Here is a 25,357-nt window from a genome sequence, read left to right as displayed (position 1 = left end):
CAATCCGATAATGGTAGTTTCTGAATGTAAAGTATTTACGTATAAACATGTTATCTGAAAATGGTAATGCATTACTTTTCAAATGGCATACAAAAATTTCCTGTCATAAAAATGACGTTCTTGTAGTCCAGATTAACTAAAAGTGACGTAGAATGGCTAACGGGCTCTGTTTGGGTTGTCGTCTTGGTGGCGGTTTTTCCCACCCTGAGGGCTTCAGCCCATCCTACTCATAGTGGATTAAATGATGGACCCTGTGCATGGAGAGATAATGAAGAACACAGTCTGGCCTGGCTGAAATCAAAGATATAACTTGGTTATAAACACACTGAAAGAAAGAACAAGGGACAGAAAGATCAGAAGGGGAGAGGGGTGGGGGTGAGGAGAAGAGAGGAAGTATAAATGGAGAGAGGAGGACTCTGGATGAGGTGAGTGGAGAAGGAGAGAGAGTGAGACAGAGAGCGAGAGAGAGAGAGAGAGAGGGAGGGAGATTTCTCAGGATTCGTCTGGATTTCATTTGGAGGATAGTAATGTGATTAGCTTTGTTTAGTTTTCACAGCTCAAGCCAGTCCCCATGAAAAAACCTATGTGTGTGTGTGTATGTGTGTAATAGAGAGCGAGAGAGAGAGAGAGCGAGAGAGAGAGTAAGAGACTTGGATGGGGAAGCTTTGCATTTCTTCCCAGCCAATTCAATACAGACAATTCAAGAGGTAGATACTAAACTGCGTCAGTGTGCTACAGAATGGCAGTCATGCAAACACGGACCAATTCATAAAAACACGCTTGTTAAAGATTACACAGTTAGAGCTCCCCTCTCTCTGTCCGTGTGTAATTTTGGATGACATTAGAACAACTTAAGCCACCACAGAATATTAGATAATGGTTGCCTCAACACAAAGGAGGCATTTGTATCTGGGATATTTTCAGTGCAATTCAGGAATTTGTGTCCATCATCTGTGTGTCTGTGTGGGCGTACCAGTGTGTATACGTGCAAGGCTGCATGTGTGTGTGTGAGTGCCAGCGTAGTTGTGCAAACATATGTAGACGTGCATGCTTGAGTTTGTGTGTGTGTGTGTGTCAGTGCATGAGCATCCTTAGTTATACAACCGTCAGAGTGACACATATTTGTAAAACTGTTTGCCAAATAGACGTCCCCAGAAAAGAAGAAATGAATTAATTCACTCTTGGAAGGCTTTTTTAAAGATGCCCCTCCTTGCTGGCATTTGTGTATTAGATTACGATGGGTAATAAAATTGGATGGATGTGATACGTTGATAAAAAGTGACATTTACATCACCAGATGTCACTTAACATACACACTTCCTTCAAACTAACTAACCAACCGCCATGACAAGATATCCAAAACTCTATCCTCGAACTGTTTCTCAGTATCAGTCCTTATCAACTAGCTTCTTAATGGGTCCAGCACGTCAAAGCATTATCGCCATGCGTTGCGTAACCACGTGGCATGACGTCACTCAGAGGGGAGCGTGATGAGATTCTTATGAAACGCATAAATTCAAAGTAGTCCACCGTGAAATTTACGGCCCTGGAGCTTTTGGTTATATGACCTGTGACTTGGTTCTGGCGTCCCATCGTTTGATTTACTTATATACCTAATCTGTGTGAATTGGTATAGCCAGAGCTAATAACTTTGGCCTCTGATATGGCGTTGCATTGCTTGCTGTCTAAGGGTTGATCTTCACTGCATGTGAAAACGTCCAACAACATTTTTTGTTTGAGGTCTTAGCACTGCCTTAGGTGTTACTGGGTACTTAATGCATCCTAAAATCTACATTGGTCATCTAGGAGTTATCTAGAATTTGAATGACAATGTGGAATATGTCCCATAGATGATACATATAATATCTCGCAACCTATCAAATAAACTCTGCTGGTCGGTCTTTTCTCATTTTAAGGGCAAAACTGTTTTAGAGAGTTGATGAGTTTGACAGATCTGCTTAAAACCCGGCTGAAACTGTCCCAATCTTTCACTATGAGAAGGAATGCATGTCCTGTCTATAAAACTACGCCACACATGCTCCGAAAAAAAAAAATTAGAATATTATGTTTACAGAACTTACAACATTGCCTGGCAACACGGCAATTCTGGGCAGAGAAAATCGTGGGCTGCCTTGGATAGAAATATAAGTTACATTTTCTGGCAAAGTAAGCAGACTCCTTTCTGGTAATTAGTGCTGCAAGCAAATAAAATCATTGTGTGGCTGTGGAAATGTAACTGTATACAAATATGACAAAATATGACAAATACGATCCTGAGCTCTCAGATTTTAGCACAAAACAAAATGAAAAATAGTGATTGCTGAAGGAACGCTGAGGTCTCTAGGCTTTTATCCTTATATCTTCATGCAGTCAAAGTCACGTGACAGCAGATCAGTTTCTGGGCTGATATCCACCAGTGTGGTCCTTGGAAGGCTAGTCGAGGCAGGCCCCCTGTAAGGAGATGCGGCAGGGCGAATAAAAACATGTCTTCCCTCCGTCTTTCCTCTCTGCATCCAGGTATCATCAAGGTGGGGAGGTGGAACCCTCTGCCCATCCACTTTCTGACAGACGCTCCGGAAGCCACAGTGGCTGATATGCTGATGGAGGTTTACCACATGGTCACATTACGCATCCAACTGCAAAGGTCATTTTCTGTTTTACATCTTTTTGGATATATTCAGATATATTTCTGATAACACAAATATCAGTGTAAACTCAGAGGCTAAGGCCGCTTCTGGAAATGAGTAAACATTCCACGAAAGACACGCAGGTATACAGAGTCTGAGTCTGCGCACAGTGTCACTTGATATTTATCACATCTATTACGTGTGTTATTGTTACTAATAAGGAACAAAAGTACAGTCAAATAGACCTGGTCTATTATCTGTTGCCATCAAGGAGAGCCAGTGTGCCGGGAGCTCTCTCTTCCTTTGGAGAAGTAAAGTAATGTCTTGATGGGCAGATAAAAACAGATAGACTCCAGATGAGAGGCGTACAATTGTTATTGTCTTGGCGCATACCAAACATGTTTGTTTAGGTGTTTGTGAATGTATCCATGGCAATGGCAGTGCCTTGGCATAGTTTGCGCTCAGTGTACGAATGATTTATTTTGTGGCTAAAATGAAATAAAAAACAGGAAAACTCCAGAAAGACAAGTAGAACAAGGAAGTGCTGGTTTGAGGCCGAGGATGAGACAGGAAGTATAATGGGTAATTTTTGTGTTGTTGGTGTACGGTAAATACACTGATTCACTTTTTGAACGAAGTAAGAAGTAAAATGAAGCCCCAATAGTTTGGTAACTTAACTTGGATTAGCAGAAAAACAATAATCCACCCAATTTATGTCTCCCTTTTATGAACTGTAGCTCTATTTTCAATTCATACTGTTTCCCATCCTCATGCTAAGCTACGATTACATCTTCACCCAGTCATTTCACAATGTCCGATCAACAATATGGGAAATGACTTTTTTCGTCAAGACGTTTACCTGCTTGAAAAACGTCATTCTCTTTTTGATGTAGTTTTTCAAAGCTGGAGGACTTACCCTGCGAGCAGTGGAACCATGCAACAGTAAGAAATGCGCTCAAGGACCTGCTGAAAGAAATGAATCAAAGCACTCTGGCGAAAGAGTGCCCCCTGTCTCAGGTAACGTCGCCGATATCCCATCAGCCCATGTGATTTCCAAAGCTTTGCATTTTAAAATATTATTTAGGTACATCTCATTTTAGTATCCAAAGTTATTTCCTTGTCCATTCCCATCATCAAACTGAATACAGTGTGTCTAGAACAGTCTGTGCTCTGGGTAAAGAACTGAGGTCAGCGCTCATATGAGATGCATTTGGGCAATTAAAATTTTAGAAACAAATATTACATGCTTCTGGCTGATGGTCTGTAAGACTCCACCCAACAACTTCGTCAACTGTCTTCGACTGTCTTCAACACCCCCCAGCCCCAGTTGCACTTTTAGCTCTCTCTCCTCTGCCTAATCACTGGTGTAAGAGATTTATTCGCACGTATGTGTGCATGTGTGCACATCCTGCGCTTAAACGGAGCCCTGGTGGGGGTGTTGATCGTAGCATCAATTGCAAGCATATGTGTGTGTCGCGGGAGAATCTCTGTCTGCACTGTTCTGGCTCAAGTTTCCATCATGATTACTGTTTGTCTATTTCTGCTATGTGTGTTCTATATGTGTGTGTGTTGCCATGTGGTTGTTGCGTGACTGTAAACATTTCATATTCTGTTGGTTACTAATTTATCTTTCCCCTCTCTTCTCTCTGACAGAGTATGATTTCCTCTATTGTGAATAGCTCCTACTACACCAATGTCTCCACTGCTAAGTGTCAGGAGTTTGGCCGCTGGTACAAGAAGTATAAGAAAATCAAAGGTGAGTTTCAGACAGACTGAACATTTCATGACTTTTGTTGCGACCTGAGATATTATGGAAGACGTGGGTCTGGTCTATAACTCATACAGGGATAATTACTGGGGTATCAAATAATTTGGAAAACCATACCACCCTATACTGAAACCGATTGCCTGAAATATGTACCTGGTGCTTCCCCAGTTCCACGACCCGCAAAGAGGTTTCCGTCTGATTACTCTGAACATGCAATGTAAACACCTAACAGACATGCAGCTTATAAACTGCACCTTCCCTTTAATTTAAATAAGAATGTACATGTGAAGAGGAAGGTGACTCAGACACAGATACTCAAGCCCCATCGCTGACTGCATGTTCCCACATCACCAGCTGTGAGTCAGGATTCAAAAAGGCAAAAGAAAGACCACAAAAACAATTAACTTTGCAGACAAAGTCAGATAAAGTTTGGGTTTGTAGTGCCAAGGGTGGTTTTACATGAGCGTGAAAAGTTTAGTATGTCTACTTCAGACTACAAACCCATACTGATACATGGGTATGGCTATCACGCGTCCTGATATCCCACATCCTTTTTCTAGGGAATTACAACCCTTCAAATTGACCATGTTTTTTTTTCTAGTTCTGTGGGAATGCCAATTTGCTGTTGGTTCAATTTGATTGGCCTCAGTCGCTCGACTGTTGTTCCAGTGTAAGGAGTGAACAAAACCTCAAAAATATACAGAAAGCACCATTGCTTGCACTGTTCACATATCAGGAAAAACATCAGAAACTGCGCAGTCCTAAAACTGTGACTTCACAGCAGTCCAGGTCTGTGAACAGAGTTAGGATCACACATAGGTAGCTTGCGCTTGCAGAGAGCAAAAAGAATTTAACACTTTATCTGTGATGCCTGTTATTTAAGCATGATCAGGAGCAATAAATCCATCTAGTGCAGCAGGAGTTTTGGGTGAGATCCCACACAGGGCTATAAATCACAGCCAATGGAGCCTTGCGGTTGTTCACATGTCCAACCCCAGGCGTGGACCTATCCCGCTCAAAAGACACTCAGTCTAATCATTTGGCTCTGCATCCCTTGCCGCCTGCTTTCAAATATGGGGCCGCAAATCTGAAAACGGTCTGTGTTGTGTTCAGCTGAATTCAGGCTTATTATGCAGAAAGCCCATTGAACACATTCTGCCGCAATACATGGTTTAATATTTGACACCCGTGTAAAAATTTACAACAAGCCTGCTGGCCACTGCTTGCATCTCATATAAGAATCTGGCGTCAGACTTGCAATCTGCCAGAAGTAACCTAAGATGGGAAGGAACTGATAACATTCTATGCTATTCAGCAAAATAAAGCCTCTTAAATAAATGACCCATGATTTATAGGTTTTCTGGTCACTCATACCAATATATCTGCATGTTTGTTTCCTTTGAGCAGTCGATTACCTGGAGAAGATGTGTTCTGGACGAGATGCCGCGGACATCAAAAGTAAGAGATCTTTTCATACATCGAAACCCCGTGTTTCATAAAATGGTCTTAACTTGCTGACTGTTCTGTCTCCGCTGCAGTCGAGAGAGACAACATGGCAGATTTTTGCGTCCTCGGTCAGAGACCCCCTCCTCACATGGCCAGCTTGGCTCAGTTGGGTCACCTGGGTCTCAGCAGCCCTATCCTGAAGGCAGGATCCGGAGAGCCACAGGCACCTTCCCAGCAACCTCAGCAGCCTCCTCCTCAGCAACAGCCCTCACCCCACGGCCCCCTTCACCACAGCCCTCCTCTTCGCACGGGCCAAGTACCTCCACCACCTCCTCCGCCCCCGCCTGGTGCCCTCCAGCCCCTGCTGGGTCCAGGTGGCCTGCTATCACCTCAACTATCCCCGCAGCTGGTGCGTCAACAGCTCGCCATGGCCCACCTCATCAACCAACAGCTAGCTGTTAGCCGCCTGCTGGCCCACCAGCACCCCCAGGCCCTCAATCAGCAGTTCCTCAACCACCCGCCCATACCTCGTGGCTCATCCAAAGCAAGCAGTGACCATCCCGGGAGCAACCCCTCGGCAGCTGAAGTCTCCTCTGAGATCTACCAGCAGGTCAGAGATGAGCTGAAGAGAGCTAGTGTCTCCCAGGCCGTGTTCGCCCGTGTGGCTTTCAACCGCACACAGGTAGGAATACAGTCGAGGTTGTGGTCAAGAAGATTAGCAGAAGGTGTGGAAAAATAATCATGTGAAGGAAACTAATGCTGATGTTGACTTAAACAAGAAGTCAAAACATGGATGTAACATAATCTGAAAGATGAATGTTTTTGATCCTCCAGTGACATGTATAGCAAAAGATCCATCTACTAACATTTTCTACATTTTGAACTTGAATCATGTCAGCGTAGCAGATGAACATAGACAATTGCTGTATTTGATGGAGATCATGACTGCTTATAAACCATTTTCACACATGGTCTGGCCAATTTTCTACTACCCACCTTGGAGGTATTTTCAGTAGGATTAGTGGAAACATGGCAGGGTTGCTTGCTGGGTCATTAGGTCTTCTCTCCCGCTCTTGCACAGACACCTGATGCATTCAGGGTATGCTAAGATGGTTACCACATGCCTCATTAGATCAATGTAATAGGAGGTGGCTCTTAGACCCACTAACGCCAGGTGTTTTTAAGAAGTGTTGTGTATGTATGTATGTATGTATGTATGAATGGATGGATGTATGCATGTATGCATGTATGCATGTATGCATGTATGTACCTATCTATCTATCTATCTATCTATCTATCTATCTATCTATCTATCTATCTATCTATCTATCTATCTATCTATCTATCTATCTATCTATCTAGATACTCACTCTTCTAAGACAGACCCGATCGATTGATTGATTGCCATGCTTTATAATTCCTACCAAAATATCCCAAATGGACAAATGTGATGACTGTTATAAAAGGAGTTGCTTTAATAACAAATATAACAAAACCCCATATAGAGATGTCACTTATTTGCATATTACAGTAAATGTAATGCTACCTGTTCAAAGGGGACTACTCAGTCACTGCTCCATTAGCAGTTTGTCAAACCTCAAGTAAATTACTGATGATGTGCCATATTTCTTTTTTAAATGTATAAAGGAGGACAAAAAGTGCTGGATCTGACTCAAAAGGAATACTTCCAGTTACATTTTGACCATTTTAGCAATGATCATAAAAACTATAAACAATGGGCCCTTTATGCTACAATGACAATAGACAACAGACACACTTTACCTTCCAAGATTTTGAAGACAAAACTGAATTTGTTTTGGGTTTAATTAGTTTCACTGTGCTTTACTTTACTTTGCAGACTGAAGCTAAAATGTATTGTATCTTTCTTACCAAGTCCGAATGTGTTAATTTGACCCTGTCAGGGTTTACTGTCTGAGATCCTACGGAAGGAGGAGGACCCTCGCACTGCCTCTCAATCCCTGCTGGTGAATCTAAAAGCGATGCAGAATTTCCTCAATCTGCCCGAAAATGAGAGGGATCGGATCTACCAGGAAGAAAGGGAGCGAACAATGAACCCCTCAGTCGGCCTTCCTCCCTCCAACTCTTCCAACCCTGGAGCTCCGCGCCTTTCACAGGTAACACCCAACTTTATTCTCCCCAAATGTTGGACTGGGCCCATCTCTCTGGTCATCACCAAGTTCCAAATGGCCTCCGCCTGTGGAACAGTAGGATCCGAGCTGTGCAGCAAGGAAGGAGCACACTATTTATGAAGCCTTAATAAGTGATCACTCTGCTGTTCAGACTTCAGTCATATAGACTCTTCGCCCTGTGTCTGTGTGCGTGTGCTCGTAGAAAGTTTGGGAGAGGAGCTTGGATGACCAGATAACCCCTGATACCTGGGCCTCCATTTGGAAGAACAAGACCAAGATATCCAACTCGGTGAGTTATCAACAATCTTATACATGTCCTCACACAGTTTAATGCACCCCGGTGTGTACTTTCCCCTTAAGGCTTTGAAGTCTTTTTTTTCTCCTGTTAAAATCCATTTATAATGGAAAAAACAACTTCAAAGCTATCATAGTAGCATATTGTAAACATAAAGGACATTATGAAGATTTTAGAAATTTCTCTCCATCTGCAAATGACATTTTAGTAGTGACTAGTGATAAGACCTACTCTCTGATGTCAGAGCAGATGCCCATTCATGGCTCTGAGTGAATTTGTGTTCTATTCTTATTATGTCTATGTAAAAATTATCTCAGCATCGTTTACACTGCGGGAATGTAAGCGGGCCAGCCTGTGCATGTCTTGCGGGGGACTTCAAACACTGTGTATACAAGCTTTCCGAGAGCCAATACATGTTCATTCAAACAGAAACAGAGGAAGACAAAAGAGAAGGCTTTAATGAGTTCGATCTGTAAACAAATGTCATGTGGAGACGTGTGTGGCAGATGTGCAGCTGATGCTCAGAGGGCGCTGCATATCTGGGAGCGACTTGCCTGATTATCTTCTGATAATGTTCTCTGAGCGGATTTAGTGGTAGTGTCATACATTACAGTCCTCGATTAATAAGCTGCACAGGTGAACAAGACTATTTAAATCACGAACTGTGTTTTCTAAGCAATACATTCCCACTCTAAATTCTCCTGTATGGCAAGGTGCTCACTCTCATGCTGGTGATGCAACAACCGCAATTGACACGTTGTCTTCCCTGACTCATAGCTGTGACGTTCAGTTCACTAAATGGCCACTTTGTGCCTTAATCATGTTTCCTGTTATCCAGTCTTGTCCAACAGTTTTTTTTTTTTTAATTTCTCTTGAAACATTAACCACAAAAAGTTGCATTTATTTGTACTTACCGTTTCCTCTCCCTCGCAGCCAAAATCGTCTGGCCCTGTTTCTGAACTGCCACTCAAGTTGGAGTCGCTGGCCAACATTACGTCTGGCATCTATGACGAAATCCAACAGGAGATGAAGAGAGCCAAGGTGTCCCAAGCTCTGTTTGCAAAGGTAGCTGCCAACAAGAGTCAGGTAAGAGGGGAAAGCAGGGACACAGACACGGCTTATAACAGAGGCAGTAAAACATATGGCCTTATATTTCACACTTTACCTCAACTGTAATCTTAAATGTCTGTATTTTGTTGACTTTTTGATCCTTTGGGAGAGAAAGCAACCCAGCGCACAACATACATTGTGTTTTTAACCTTCAGCAACAATTTATAAACAACTTAAAAGTACAAACACTGCTGATATTTTCATTAATCTGTGCATGACGATATTTGAATAAATTTGTCGGTAATTCTTTTGAAGATAAATTCACACCAACATGTTCTATTTAGTGAGGTGAGAAAATTTATTCTGTGGAATAAGAAGCCATATCTGGATTTATATTTTTGATAAAAAAAAGGAAGCTTTGAATGTGATTTAAAAGTTGTAATTCATTTTTTGATAATCATTTCCAGTTAAAGTTTGTTCAGGGCAAATTGAATCAGAAGGTCATTCTGGAATGCATCACTTTTTGACAGATTTGATAAAATGTATATAAGACGAAGAGGTCAATATCAGTGCCAGGGAAGACATAAAGAACAACTGCAGAATTGTAAAAATGTGAAAATAGTGAGCAAATAGTTTCGCTTTAAACCTCACATGTTATATACATCAAAATCACCCTTTTCAGCTTTCACTAAATAAAAAATAATACAAGGACATTTTGGTTTCTATTTCAATGACCTATATTCCAGGAGGAGGGACACCGATTTTCTTAAATTAGCTCCTTTTGCTGAGATACCAACACTGATTTTGGTTTTATTTCAATGATTTCTGTCACCATAGCCATTCAGCTGTTTTTTTTCTTCATACGAAATGCTTTACAGTGCATCACAAAGAATATGGCAATTGTTAAACAATATGTTACAGATATTTAATACTGTAATAAAGACTTTTTTTCTCCAATTTTTCTTGATCATTACCAAAGCGACTAGATGTTAAAATACTTTAAAATCATATATTATTTACAGTTACAAAGAGGTAGCGGGGGAGGGCATACCTTGGTTTAAACAGAGGTGGTTATTCAACCAGTTGGTTATACGGGTAGTCAGTCACCAGGTGGAAGCGTGAGAAGGGCAATAAGTTGTTGATGGTTGCGTTTTGTAGACAGTGTATGAACATTAGTGTGTGTGTGTGTGTGTGTGTGTGTGTGTGTGTGTGTGTGTGTGTGTGTGTGTGTGTGTGTTTCATGAGGTCCCCCAGGTTTTTGGGTCTGGGGGGGTGGTGGTGGCTGAGGGTCACAACTGAGTGCACCCATCTGCTGCAGCTGGCCATGAGGATGGGGAGAGAGAGAGATGATCAGGCTATTAGTGTTGCATGCTGCCCAAGGTGGCTGGTTGAACACAACAGCTGGTGTCACAAACAGAACCAGTCTAGCAGATATAATTGAATATTCTCTATCTCCCCCTCCTCCCCATCCCTCTCTCCTATAGTTCACCTAGCTCGCACAAACCTGCACGCTCACAACTTTTTAAACTTATAACCGTCCAACCATTTACAACTGTTCCTTTGGGCCTCTCTTGCTCCCACACAGGGAAATTTCTCTTTATCTCTTAATGAGATATCAGAGTTGCACATCAAGAGCCCAGTTAGCTTTGCTGAACTCAGCATAAAGCCTTGGAACAAAGGGGAAACTTCTGCTCTTCTAACTAATATAACAACACGTCCAACCCTCTAAACACAGGGGGGAGACAAACCCTTACATGCCTTTCTTGACCAGTGGTTGCCATGGTAACAACCTGACATCGACTGCACTAATCAACGTGCCTTTACATCCGGTATGTCCCATTGTGCGGTTGCGTAAACTAGACGTATGGCCTATTTTTTTCCTTTGCAGCTGCCACCTGTCCCCGTACTGTAAATTCTTAATTGTCATTGGATAACAGCGTATTATGGCGCTGTTCTCCCCTTCCTCTTTGTTGTTGTGGTGTGAAAATAGGGTCACGCTCACCGACTCACCCACTTCATTTAGGTTGTTTTGGAATTAAAACCCTTGAAAAGCAAAGGAACTCAACTCCCTATTTCCCTTCTTTCTCATCTTTTTTTCCACCAGCTTGTTGACCTACATGCATAGTGTTGCCAGATGAGAAAATTTCAAACCAGAAGCCTCATAATTTGATGGAAATTATAGTAAACATGTTCCAGTAGAGACAGAAATTAGGAATAAGTGTACACTTAAATGAAACATAGTTACATAGTCCAAAGAAATAGGTCTTGACAATCATGTGAATCTTGCATTATTTTTAATATATATTTTTTATATAACTGTAATACAAAGAATGCAAAATAAAGAATGTTGTCTTCCTGGACTCTCGTGGCTTGTTAAATATCTGAAAAAGTCATGACTCACTGGACCAATGACTCCGCTCTCAAAACTCTGCTCATAACATTTCCAGTTCACGACACTCATCCCCCTTTAAGTCTTCCAAAACAGAGTCTGTGCCAGACAACACACACCCAACCATGATCCCGTTATTTGGTCACATAAATTTCATTGCAGCAGCAGCAGTGTCGGCAGCAGCTCTCACAAGTCTCTTGCACGCTGTTGTTCTGTGAATGAGGCTGTCAGCAGTTGAGTGCTTGTGATGATGAAGGTGACTCTTGGTGGCTGATTCTCGATCACTACATTGGCTAAAGGGTGCCCATGAAAAATATGTTGACAAAGACATCAAGCAGTATGGTAATTGGGGCAGGAGGTAGAACGATTGTCCTTGGAACTGAACATTCCTGGTTTGATTCCCAGCTCCTCCTAGTGTGTCGAAGTATTGTTAAGCAAGACACTGAACCCCTAACTGCTCCCCTGGCACTGATATACGGCAGCCAATTGCTCATGGTTCGTCCATGATGGGTTAATGCAGAGAAGGAATTTCCCCATGAGGGATTAATAAATAATAAATCATAAAATGAGGATTCAAGGTGGTCAAATGAAAGTCCAGCTAATGAAAGTTGGCTGAAACTGACTTAAAGTGAGAGGAACTATGTCGCCATCATTAAAGGTCTTTGGTACTATCATGTTGTAGACCATTATTGAGAAGTGAGAAAGGTCACAAGGGAACTCCTTTGAAACACATGTGATCCCACATCACTCTTTAACCCCGACCCCGTCTTTTTCTCCCCAGGGTTGGCTGTGTGAGCTTCTCCGGTGGAAGGAAAATCCAAGCCCAGAAAACCGCACACTGTGGGAGAACCTGTGCACCATCCGGAGGTTCCTGTCACTGCCGCAGCCTGATAGGGACCTGGCATACGAAGAGGAGTCACGGCACCATCACACAGAGAGGCTGCACACCGTCCTGCACCTGCCACAGGACACACAGGTAGAAACCGGTCACGAGCCTGGCTCAAATCGAAGATCTCCCTCACATGCAGCTGTTTGTCAAAGACAACCATGGGAACTTTCAAATGGAACTTTTTTTTAATACGTTTTTAATCCGTTTAATAAGAAAAGTCTTCTGGCTAGTAAAATTCCCTGTGCAACAAGTACTTCGTAACAAGTTTCTGGTACTTTGGATGAAGATGCGAGGGCCCATGGAAAACCACCATTCAGTTAGTCAATTGCGACAGCCTCTTATGGCAGTTAAATTGAAGAAACATGATCCAAAAAAATAAGTAAAATGTAAAAAAGATCAGGTTGCTTTTTTGCAAAATGAGACTAGTAATGAACTTTCTTTTGCATTTGGTGCACTTGTTGTCTGTTAAGGTCCCCTCAAAGACATTTTTGTCTTCTCAACGCTCAATATACTCCATGAACATATATATGCATTCTATGAACATATCTACATAGCTATAACAACCATCTTAAAACTATTGCTGTCTTTCATTATTTTGGAAATGAATGAATTGTAGCAGCGTGCAGCTGTCCTGTCCTATTTGGACTATGATTGATTGATTGATGGCTTGGACAAAGCGACGATAAACTCCCCCTGCATCCCTCTGGATCTAGAGTACCTAACACTTTTCATGTGAAGTTTTGGTCATTTTTTATCAACGGCCTGATAAACAATCCCCTTTTTGTTATGCATTTGCTCCTCAAAACAGAGCTCCCTCTCAAAGGCACAGTCTGTCTCAAAAACACTGTCTGCCTGCAGCGTCGAGTGTGTGATGGACACACAACTTCAAAAGGAGGCCCTTTTTTCCCCAGCTAAGAGGATCTGTACATAAAATCTGCTTCATGGTTTTGTAAGAATGCCATAACATTATTTTATTAAGTCAACCTCCTGACCGAATAATGTTTTAGATTATAACATTTTACATTTGGTTTAAAACAAAACAAACACAAAAAAGACACCACTCTCCTTCATTCACCAAGGGTATAGGGCCGTAAAACTCAATTCCACCGAGATATTAGTCTTTCACTTTTGAAAGTTTTTTTTTAATTCATCTTTATTTATTTATTTTATTTATATTTTATTTTGCAATAAAGCAACTCTCTATGTGATGCCAGTTAAGCATCTCAGTACTGAACAGACACTGAAGGGGAGGAAAGGCACCGTAACTGTTACTTCTTGTTCTAGTCCACCACTCCTGGGGTCCCAGCCTGTGTGAGTGGCCACACACACACAGACACACAGACACACACACACACACACATTTGCACAAATACCAGCAGACTTGCAGCAGAAATCAATTTAGAAAAAACAATAAAGAAATTATTTATAAGGGCAGACTCTGCCAAATTAGCTGTGGGACGCACTTAACTGCAGAAGCCATATGAATAAGAGCACCGGGGCCATGTCACTCAGGAAGAATTGTGACGCTGTTGGGGTTAGTGACACACGCACGCACACATGCAACGCATGCACGCATGCAAACACACACATAATCACACACACGCACACACACACACACACACACACACACACACACCTGACACATGGAACTGTATCAGAAGCCAACACCGCGGAAAAGGGTCATGCTACTGTATAGTACAGCTCATACGTATATAGACACACACACACACACACACACACACACACACACACACACACACACACACACACACACATACAGACAAACATACTCATAACTGGTTGGATTCATTGAACGGCCTCAGAAGGTACCGCATTCATTTTTCATGTGTATTTTGTGGTTGTTTAGAGTCTCCTCTATTGTCCAAACACAAAAGAGCGCTCACATTACCAAGTATCAGTGTGAGATTTGGTGAATGTATGGCAGATGGGACACATGTGTGGCCTGTGGTGGCAGGCTAGCTGGAGCCTGAGGTTGGAGCGAGTTCAGCTTGGATACAGGGGGGCCTGATGACAGACATAAAATACACTAATATGCACACACACACACACACACACACACACACACACACACATGATTTCCCATTAATAAATCACCAGCATCTCTGTGCGGTCGATTGCTGTGTGTCTCCTGGTGTGGGTGGAAGGGCTGCAACATGGCTGTTGTGTGGGTAAACCTTATTTTTAGTGTTCGCTGGGAGTGTGAGAAGAGCAGAGGAATGTTTTGATGGTGCAGACGCGGCCTCTTTTCTGTATTCCTATCAGCCTTCAATACACGGAGTCGGAAGTTTCAGCATTTAGGCTGTTTTTCATTGATGCCGTACTGAGTGCGATGTAGTAGCTTTCATTCCTTCATTAAACCTGACTTTCATTTTCAATCCAGCTTGCCAAAACTGTATGCAATTAACTGTATGCATTATAAATGTAGAATATATCCAGCATTATCTGAGCATATACAGAGCAGCATATACAGAGACATACAGGATGTCATAGTGAGAGACAGTACGAAGTGAAAATGTCTGTTTCTTGCATCGATCCCCCCTCTCCTCCAGCCCTCCTCTGCCTCCCTCTTCAAAAACTAATGGGGCATTTCCTCCAGTTCTACACCACCCATCACCTTGTTTACTCTTCATCCCCCTGGGGCACAAATACTGAGCAGATAATAACAAATAAAAAGTAATAAAGATAGGTGTGGCGTCTGATGGTAGAGAGACACACGGCTTGACTGTATGCTGATGTGAGTGTGTGTAAGTGTGTTTACTCTCAATGTGAATGCTCTCAGGATGTGACGCAGTAAATTTGAGAATCAGTGGAGTTGGAGTGCCTGTATGTCTGAATACTGTTTGCACTACTGCATGATTTTTTTTACACATTTGATGATATAATTTGGATGTGACCGTGGTCAGGAAAAGGCAGGGATATCTGATCAAATCCAATGCCGAAGGTTCTCTGGAGGCCCATCCAACCCCCCCGCCCATAAAAAAACTTGACTGGAAAAACATAAATAAGACACATTTCCATTCCAGATATGTGATTTCTGCAAACATAAACCTTGCCTAAATCCTAAATTAAAACAGGGTGAGGGTGTCAAAAGAAGAAAATGATCCTTGTCAATGTGGTAAATCATGATGTTTACAGTCCATTTCAACAAATGTAAATATTATGCGATGAGATGATGCGCAATGGAAATCTGTTTTTAATATGTGAGATTTAGTATAACGTCAAGTGTTGATAGAAGGAGGTTTAGATGCACGTTTGAGCAGTAGTTCACTCAAAAATGAAAATCCAGTCATCTTCTCTCTCTGTATCCACAGAATGCGGGTTGAAATATTTCTTTCCCCCACAAATTACTCAGAAACTTTCAGAATATTTTACACCTTCCCTTTCAACAAGTTATGAGACTCCAAACTTTTAAATGTAACAATGCAAACTAACAAAATATCCCGTAATGAAATTCTTCCCCGTGGTGTAATCCAAGTCTCCGAAAACCCAGACATATGAAATAGACTTGAAAAACACACAATTTACACCATGTTTTTTTGCTGAAGAAATATATGTGTGGATGAGAGTGTGTGTTTGTCTGTGTGTGTTTACCCCCTCCTCCCCACCAAAAAAGACAGACAAAAGGAAACAAATAAGAAAAGAAGCAAACAACAGCCCTTTGAAGCAACTCCCTGTTTTCTTTTTAAAATATACAGGAGGTGGATTGACAATCAACATTATCCTTAATGCCCTCCAACACATATACACACACACACACACACGCAGTACACAGCAAAAATAGCAAAGGGCTGTTTTGTTACTTATTTCAGGTTCTTCATCTTGTGTAAGCCGCTGCTTCGTCACTTCTGTCGCAGTTTAGCGGGATGCTTTAAATAAGTGGAGTCATTGTTATGTAAGCTCTGTTAAAAGATCTCTAAGTCAGAAAATATGTCTAAGGATCCCTCGATCCCATTGGATGTTCTTGCAATTGAGTCCTTCTCAAGGAGAGGAGAGTAGAGGGACTAGATTGACAATTCCTCGGGTCGTCCCTTTTTCGGAGTAAAGATGGTGCATTTGCAAGGTCGGTCAGTCTGGGATCGATGCTCTGCTCCAAAAATGAGCGATTCCGTGATTCTCTGGCGGTTATATTTGCGGGAAAATATGTAAGCCTCAGTTCCGCAGTCCTAAAGAAGCCTCAGTAAATTCAAACAACGGTAATGAAAAACTAAAATGACTGTGCAGCCAAAGCCTGTAATGGATCAGTATCCTTCCGTGTAATAGACCTCACTGTTGTCTCAAAACTCCAGGATCATTGAACCACACTGTTATATTGGCTGACATCTCTCCTCATTACAATAAAAACGGGCACTGGGATTTATTTTGAGTCAATACCACATACACCGCCTAGCTGCCGCACGTTCTCACCAGAACAAAACATCTGCAGCTCCTTAACTCCTGTTACATTTACTGAAATCTACAGTGCACAGCTGTTTCAGGAAATTATCCTGGCTTGTCCCAAAAAAATGAGAAACTGACCAAATTTCTTCGGCTTAGACCAAAAAGTGAAATTAACAAGCTTTTGGTATGTTGACATATTGTTTAAGTAGTCCAAGTGACAATCTCTCGAACTTGCATTAACTCCATGTAAAAACACTGGATTTAAACCCAATAAATGTTCCACTATTATGCTCATTTCCCATATCTATTCTGCTGCATTTGTGAGTAAGCAGGCGCGCACGTGTGTGTGCGTGTGTGTGTGTGTGTCTGTGTGTGTGTGTGTGTGTGTGTGTGTGTGTGTGTGTGTGTGTGTGTGTGTGTGTGTGTGTGTCTGTGTGCCAGCTCTCAGTTCATCCCGGTGGCCTCTTATTAACTGTTACAGGGTGGGGTATGAAAGTTTTGGCAAACCACAATTAAGTTAATTACTTAATCACAGATAAATGGAGTAAATACCACACACAGCTTGAATGTGTTTGAATATGCATGTGTGCATGTGTGTATATTTTATGTATATAGATATACACACACGCATGTACAGCTATACTTTCATTTCTTCTATAAAATTCCACACATTTAGAAAGAAAAGTGCAATGAGTAATCTCATTTAATTGTAAGAGTGACAGGCGGCAGCGAGAGAAATAGAGCAAACACATGATGATTAACAGGAAAGGTTAAGTCATGGACAAAACTTACAGAAAAGTTTTTTTTTCTTTCCTTTATTACATATTTATCTCAGTGTTAATGGTGTCACACTCTGCCTCCACCCACCTCCATCCGACCCACTACACACACACAGGGAAGGAGAGAGGGAGAGTCGGGGGCCCTGGAGGACCAGAGCTCATTTAGGAGAAGATGAATATTTCATGTTCTATAATTCTTTCATAGTTCTGCACTGTAATTTGCCTTGATTTACGTTCAAAAGCAAAGTTCTTCATTTTCAGCAGTGCACTCAAAATGTTGTCAGGAAGGGGGTTGGGGGGGTGGGGGGGGGGGGTGGAGGGGGTTAGACAGAGAGACTGAGGAAAAAAAAAGAGGTGTTTTTCAGGAATCACGCCATGAGAAGAACTGCTCCAGCTGCTCAGCTGCCGGGGATCCGCTGTGGTTTGGAGGGAGCAGGGCAGTATTGTGTTGCTCCGGTGTGACACGCTGTCTCCTCCACGCTGTAATGGTCAGAGCGGCAGGGAGTGACAGCAGGAGGGGGTTGATGACGAATATACCGTGGGGTTTGAGCAACATAAATAGAAAACTGCAAGACAGAGTCTTTCATTGGGGGCATTTTTTTTACTTATTCATTCATTGTTTACTTACTATGACAGAGAATCCAGAAAAACATTTTTCACCTTGTGCAACTGAAAGCATATAAATTGAGTATGTATATATATATATATATATATATATATATATATATATATATATTGTTATTCAGAATTGGCTCAGCATATGCTTGCTGCAGCTATACATTTTCTTAATATGGAAAGGATATATATTAGATCAGTATACTCAAATTTTATACTAAACAGTAATATTTTAACAAATACTTCTTACCCTGTTTATCAAAAAGGGAAAACATTAGATCTCTTTAAAAATCTAGATGATTTCTTGGCGCGTTCTCCACCTCCAAGCCAATTGTGTAGAAATCAGCCCGGTAGTTTTTCCACAATCCTGTTTACCCTGTATGACGCAGTGTTGCACTCAGCCCGAACAGGGAACCAGACACTCCTTAGAGTTGTTTATGTTGACTTGTCAAAATGTCGGGTGGCCCTGCGATTGAGGAATGCGTTTTAGTCAAATAGCGCCCTCCGAAAGCGAGGGGCATTGAACCAGCATCACAAACCTCCACCTTCTTTCAAAGCGAGAGCTTTCCCCTCTAACAATGAACTCTTGACTTTTAGTCAAGAGTTTACCAAGAGCTTGTTAACCCACAATTTCTCCTTACTTTAAACCAAACTTGAACCGCAGAAGTGGCGGAGCAACATCATATGTCATATGACTCATTTATGAAAGGGTCACGTATTTTGGTAGAAAAAATTATCCTCTGCTGTATCGGATAGAAAAATAGTTTCATTTGGAACTCCCTGACACACAATCTTTTCTTTCAGTTTCCAGGAATTTATTTTCCTTTTATTGTGCCCATCATGAAACCCTAATGAGTCAACATGGATATTAACCTCCAGTGACCCTGTGTCCTCGTTTCAGAAACGTTTCACATTTCCGCACATTATAATCTTATCTTGATTTTTACTTGTTGCACTCATATTTCTAGTTATTTTTTTTTGGTTACTGCTCACCAGTTACAGAAGCAAATTTGAAATACAGCGTAAAAGCAGTTTGACAACAGGTTGCGATAGACCTGGATATTTTTATCTGGTATGACATGAAAATTCATGAGAATTGTGGATCAATCTTTCATCCCAACAATGGCGACATCAGTTGCTAAAGGAAGAAGTCAAAACAGCATCTTCTATTTATCATGTTCTAGTAAAGAAAGAAAAAGAAACACATTGCTGCTATTACCGCAATGTAATGTAGTAAATCTAATCAAAATAGAGGAAAAAAAATAAACAATGCTGAGACATGAATTATAAGGTCCTACCGGTTCCAGATAAATGGGAAATTCAAAACTGTATGATACAGATTACCTCAGGTCTCAGGGGGTTAAAGGCTCACATGTTTTTTTTTTGTATTTTTACAAGACTGTCTACATTAGTTTAAATTTAAAAAGATTTAAATTACTTTGCTTTGACATTAATAGTTTTTCACCTCAGCAAAGACAATAACAACGCTTTTTTGTAAAAGTGGAGATTTATTGTGATTTTTTTTTCAATCTTTGCAATATCATTCCAAGAATGCATAACACATGCAAGTTGCATGGAGGATGTGGGGTGGGGTCGGAGGTGGGAACAGGGATGGGGCGGGGGCCGGTTCCTGGCATCCACCAGTTTGTTGCTGATTTAGATGTGGAGTCATGTTGGCTTAGTTTGAGAGGGGCCAGCTTCATTAGTGTCTCGATACATTAGACCTTTGGGGGAAAGAGATGTGTGTGAAGGTCAAAGGAAAGGAAAAAGGGATAATGCTGTGCGACATGACGGTCAAATATAGAAGAAAGAGAATGAATAGAGAGAAAGCAAGATGATTCTTGAAGGAGCCAATCGGCTCGATTTTCTAAGGCTTGGTAACGTCATTTTGTAGAGTTTGTGTGGGTGTGCAGGGGGGCACGCACACATGTGATGGGTCCTGGAGTCCTTGCTGTCAGTACAAATAAGCATAAAGAGGATGGGGGTCTGAAGAGGATTGTTTCCAAATCCCCATGTCCTCGTTGTAGTCGCTGAGTATATGTGTGTGCAAGTTTATCCAAGGCGGTGTCCGTGGCTGTGTGGTCCTGGTGTAGGTACATGGCGGTGGATATTTTGGTCTCTCACTCCCTCTCCCATATTGTTTTCCCATCGTTTCTTACCGGCATTTCTCAATATCTAAAACCGTCACTTTGTGTGAAAGCAAAAGGAGCCGGGGGGAGGGAGTGGAGAGAAATCACACACACACACACATGCAAAAAAGGAAAACCTTCTAAAATTCCCGTAAACTGACCGTTCCCCCCTGAAAATAAAGCCCCTGTGAATGAAATCGGAGCAATTTCATGGTCTGGCTTGCCCTGTATTATTTAAGTAATACCCTGTTATTATTGAAGAGATGGAGAGAATGACTATTATCTTTATGTGGGTCCTTTAATTTTAATGCGCCACAGATTTATAGCTGGGCATTCCAGTGGGGAGGCCCCTCCCTGCTCTTAAAGCAAGCGGGCAGGACACGACCGCAACGCTTTCACAACAGCCACCACCTTCTGACAAACAACCCAAGTCCCACTTTCCCTCCCAACACTTCACCCTGTCCTTCTCATCGCTGTCAAAAAGCCCTCACACTTTGTCTGACTTTCATGGGGTTCAGTTTCTGCCCACTGGTCCCACCCATCATTAATAAGTCCTTTTCCTCATTACGTCCCCCGTCCTCTATTTAGGGTCGAGGTTCCGTTGAGTTCCCTGGCTTAGGCGTTTCTTACAAATTATTATAGTTGCTAAGACAGTCGGTCAGTTGTTGTTTCTGTTGGTAGGTCTTTACAAGCATTTCTCAGATTGAGCATCAAACCTTATATCCTGCACTATTGACATTTTTTATCTATGTTTGCAAATTAACTCTCCATTTTTAGTGTTGAATTTCATATCAAACCTGCTATTAGATATGGAAACACAAATAAATATGTAGGTGATTTGAGCGCCAGTCTTCATCAAACCCTTAAAGTGTTCCATACCCTCCTCCTCGGGAATTGTCATATTACTTGATTAAATTTATGACTGAAACTGCAGTTGTTTGGGGGTAAAATCTGTATATGGGTCAAAGATACACTCTGTTCCTCTCTGTTTTCCAAGTGACTTGGTTAAATAGTGTTTTTAATAACAGACAAGCGCGCGTTTAACCAAAGCTAATCTTACACACACCAGGTCAAAGGTACACGTATCAGTTTGAGAAGTGGTTAATAGACTGTTACAGCTCGCCCTGCCGTGACACACTTGCTCTCACCCTCTTTCACCCTGCAGTCTGACTACTGTGTCCCAGAGGGTACAACTGGTTACTCAGCCTGTTACCTGCAAAATATTTCTTTGACAGGCTTTTTCAGATGCTCATCTTCACATTTGACGAGATTGAAATTACATTTGATTGTGCGGTTCAGATGAACTGAAACCGTATTTTGGTTCTTTTATGGGCCATTGTTTTGATCAGGGGTCACTGCGCCCCATTAATTAGCTCTTTTGCCTTTCCCGGCAGACGCTCCACAGACCACCCCCGGCCCAGGTGAAAGAGCACCGGCTCTCTCCAATGCGAGAGGAGCCGCTGTCGGTCCCAGTTAGTGAGGACGGGTCACAGAACACGGGGACCGGGGCTGCAGGGGGGTGTCCACCCGGGGCTGTCGGTAGTTCTGGAAGCAACAAGAAGCCACGATTGCGCACAAAGGTACGGTTCTGCTCAGCGCTTGTATAGTGATGGCTTCCGCCAGTAGCATCTCGTAATGCAAACTATCTTTACAATTTTAGATCTCTCTAGAGGCCCTGGGCATCTTGCAGAGCTTCATCCAAGATGTCGGCCTGTATCCAGACCAGGAGGCCATTCACACTTTGTCGGCACAGCTTGACCTACCCAAGCACACCATCATCAAGTTCTTCCAGAACCAGCGCTATCACGTCAAACACCACGGCCGCCTCAAGGAGCTAACAGAAGGTGCTGCCGCCAGCGGGGGGGTAGACGTCAGCGAATATCGGGAAGAAGAGTTGCTTTCAGGTTCAGAGGACCCGGAGTCCAGTGAAGATGGGACAGAGGAAATCTATCAATCAGAGGGGAATGGGGGGAGCACAGGAGGTCTCAGCCAAACCCCGGCCTCCTCCATCTCTAATTCCAGCCAGCTGTCCTTAGGGAACAGCTTGGCTCAGGACGAGGGCAAAGGCCTCGGCCGGGCTTGTGGTCCCCCGCCTCCTGGAAGCTCCTCATCTAGTCCTCGGGAGCAGGTTGACTACCAGAGGTAGAGACTGTCCACCAAAGCAGAGAGGGTAGAGAAATAGTGAGGGACAGAGATGAGATGATGAGGAAAGTTCCTATGATTATGAGATAAGGGATCTGAAATGAATTGATTGACGGCGAGGTTCCGTAGAAGCTGAGTGGGAGAAAATTGTCTATGTGGGCACAGATTTACCAAGAAACCACTGGCCTGAAATAATGTTCATTGCTAAAATGAAAAACAGTCTTTATTTTGACAATCTTAAACAAACATCTGTGAAGAGAAATTTTTAGACTTGTGCCACATGCTTTGACATTGCCGCGATTGCGTAAACGTCACACGTCAAGTGAGAAAAAAAAGGTGGGGTGAGTACCGCTCTTGCCCTCTACCCGCAAAAATGTTCCAGTCAGCGAAATAAATTGACAGCAGGGCTCCGTCCTAATCAGCCGACATCCAGGAAAAAGGCTCTCCAGGGGCAACAGGGTTTCACCAGCTTTGGCCAAAGACTGCTCTTCTCTCTGGAAGTCCGAGCACAGTTACATAGACAACCTCCCAACGCGCAGACTTTGAATTCACCCCCTCTGTGACGTTAGTGAACCGGCTCATGGCTTCTCCTCAGACCTCCTGTCGCCTATAATCCTCAGGACACACACTGATGTTGCTAATGCTGTTTCCTGCCTGAGAACTTGGACGGAAGGCAGTTGTTTGTCTTCTGAAAGGTTTCATTGAACCATTTTTGGGGGTGGGGGATGACAAAAACAAAACAAACAAGCAAACAAAAGACAAATAAAAAAAAAGCAAAAAAAAAAACAAAAAACCCACGCCTTCACTTCGTCGTTACACTCCAGAATCACTACAAGTCCGACTAGCACTTACTGTTCAGAGAGACGTTTCGTGGATGTAATGTATTCTCGCCTTACCCTCGTTCAATTTCTCACACAAACTGTGAGGTTAAAAAAAAGAAGAATATGACTCACAAAAGGAGGAGGATGGGGAGTTGGGTGTTTTTTTTTTTTTTTGCAAGAGGACAGTGGGCTGACATGGAGAGGACGCAGAGGGAAGGACCCCACCCACCCCTCAACCCCCTCCTCTTGGCATCGTCTGCATACATGTGGTGAGAAAAATGCCAGGGACAGAGCGGAGATTCAGCAACCAAACAATCAGTCACTTTATGCGCCGAGGTCCATCCCTTCCGCTCTTTGTCTCCATGTCACTCCCTCTATCCTCCTCTCCTCCTCCTGCTCCTTCTCCTCCTCCCTTTTCCTCCTCCTCGCTCTAAGTGGTGCCCGCAGTCTTGTGTTTCACCACACCTACCCGCACCTAAACCGCACCAACCCTATTTATTGCTATCTTTATCCATGATTATTATTATCATTATTGTTATTATTGTTGTTATGGTTAATATTGCAAATTGCTATCTTCAGTTTTTATTTTCATGGTTCTAAGTATCGGGGTTTTTTTTTTTTCTCGGTTATACTTGTTTTTTTTTTTCAAGGCAGTTATTTGGTTAACAGCAGGCATTAAGAGCACTCTACCCCAAAGACGTAGAGGAAGAAAAGGAGCGAAGAGTCAAAGAAAAAGCAAAGAAGCAGTTACTGAATGTTATTGGTTAAAAATAAAATCCTGTCATGTTTTATTTTATAGTTCTCTTTCCCAAAAGTAGTAAATAAGTCCTGATGAAAAGAGAAATAACAGAATAATAAAGTGAAATCCAGCTTTCTTTTTTTCGCTGCAGTTGATGACAATCTTCTTTTTTGAGCCTTGACAGAAATGTGGCAGGTTCCTCTCTTTTAATGTCTGTAAATACCCAAAATTGGATGAATTCTTATTGATGTGCATCTGTTTTTTATTTTGCTGAGTGACTTTAAGTGTTTGAGCCAGTTTGGGAGTTCCGGGAGAAGTGTGTGTGTGTGTGTGTGTGTGTGTGTGTGTGTGCGTGTGTGTTTGTGTGTGAGTGTGCGTGTGTGGATGAATGAGTCATTTTGGACAACTCAGTGAAATCAGTTCATCGCATTGTGCCAGGATAATACAATCACCAGAATATTTAAAAAAAAAAACATTTGAAAGCTGTTTTTATGTTCCATGTCTTGTGCGGTTGTGTACAAATGTATGTTCATGACGATACCTGAGAATGGATAGTCCCTATTGTTTGACCGTCCCGATCGGCTGCTACACTCAGACTGATGACCTGCTTTCAAATTATCCCGTCAACTCTCACTCTGTATGATATCTGTGTGCTTTTTCTGTATGACAGGAGTCAGGGTTTAATGCAGTTCCAATGAAAACCTACATCATTCTGTGTTGAAGTGAATTAAAATATGTGAATTAAAAAAAAAGCTGTTGTTATTGTTGTTTCAAAAAAAAGATATTTCATCTCTGAATCACTTCCACTGATTTGATGGCTTCACTAACTTAGTTTCAATAAAATCGTAACAAGAGAAGTACTTGTAATTTCATAAAACCAGAAACCATTGGAAATACAAAAAGGTACGTGGACAACGAAGTGATTAAAAACAACTTCACAAGACAGCGGAGGATCGCAACAGTGCGCGGAACAGCAGAAGATGAGAACCGTTCGCAGGCCAGACAGAGCTGAAACACTAACACACACTCAAACACTTCAAAGAATGACCCACTGTCTCATTGTAGTAATTTTCGGTCAGGGTTTTCACCTTGGTGAAGAGTCAGATACACACACATTGTT

At 42.2% G+C, this 25,357-nt stretch overlaps 1 protein-coding gene across 3 annotated transcripts in view; it reads left to right on the top strand.

Moving 5' to 3' along the window:
* The window catches only part of satb2 (SATB homeobox 2), a 45,367-nt gene extending 20,378 nt beyond the window's left edge, over nucleotides 1–24,989 (top strand). Inside the window, exons 4-14 of one of the 3 annotated variants that reach the window (XM_086144823.1) lie at nucleotides 2,518–2,644; nucleotides 3,521–3,644; nucleotides 4,281–4,383; nucleotides 5,803–5,853; nucleotides 5,934–6,451; nucleotides 7,764–7,976; nucleotides 8,194–8,280; nucleotides 9,220–9,372; nucleotides 12,507–12,701; nucleotides 21,909–22,115; nucleotides 22,196–24,989. In XM_086144823.1, coding sequence (XP_086000949.1) covers nucleotides 2,518–2,644; nucleotides 3,521–3,644; nucleotides 4,281–4,383; nucleotides 5,803–5,853; nucleotides 5,934–6,451; nucleotides 7,764–7,976; nucleotides 8,194–8,280; nucleotides 9,220–9,372; nucleotides 12,507–12,701; nucleotides 21,909–22,115; nucleotides 22,196–22,681 — 2,264 coding nt within the window. In that variant the 3' untranslated portion in view covers nucleotides 22,682–24,989. Of the gene's footprint in view, nucleotides 1–2,517; nucleotides 2,645–3,520; nucleotides 3,645–4,280; nucleotides 4,384–5,802; nucleotides 5,854–5,933; nucleotides 6,524–7,763; nucleotides 7,977–8,193; nucleotides 8,281–9,219; nucleotides 9,373–12,506; nucleotides 12,702–21,908; nucleotides 22,116–22,195 lie in introns of all 3 variants that reach the window. The other 2 variants (XM_086144822.1, XM_086144821.1) reach the window with 2 other exon arrangements.
* Nucleotides 24,990–25,357: the final 368 nt, after the last annotated feature.

The sequence above is a fragment of the Fistularia commersonii genome, chromosome 4 (genome assembly GCF_037954325.1).
Source record: "Fistularia commersonii isolate RoL2024-O1a breed Wild chromosome 4, RoL_Fcom_v1.0, whole genome shotgun sequence".
Classification (NCBI taxonomy): domain Eukaryota; kingdom Metazoa; phylum Chordata; class Actinopteri; order Syngnathiformes; family Fistulariidae; genus Fistularia; species Fistularia commersonii.
The sequence above is the reverse complement of the archived record's forward strand: the minus strand, read 5'-3'. Positions and strand labels throughout refer to the sequence as shown.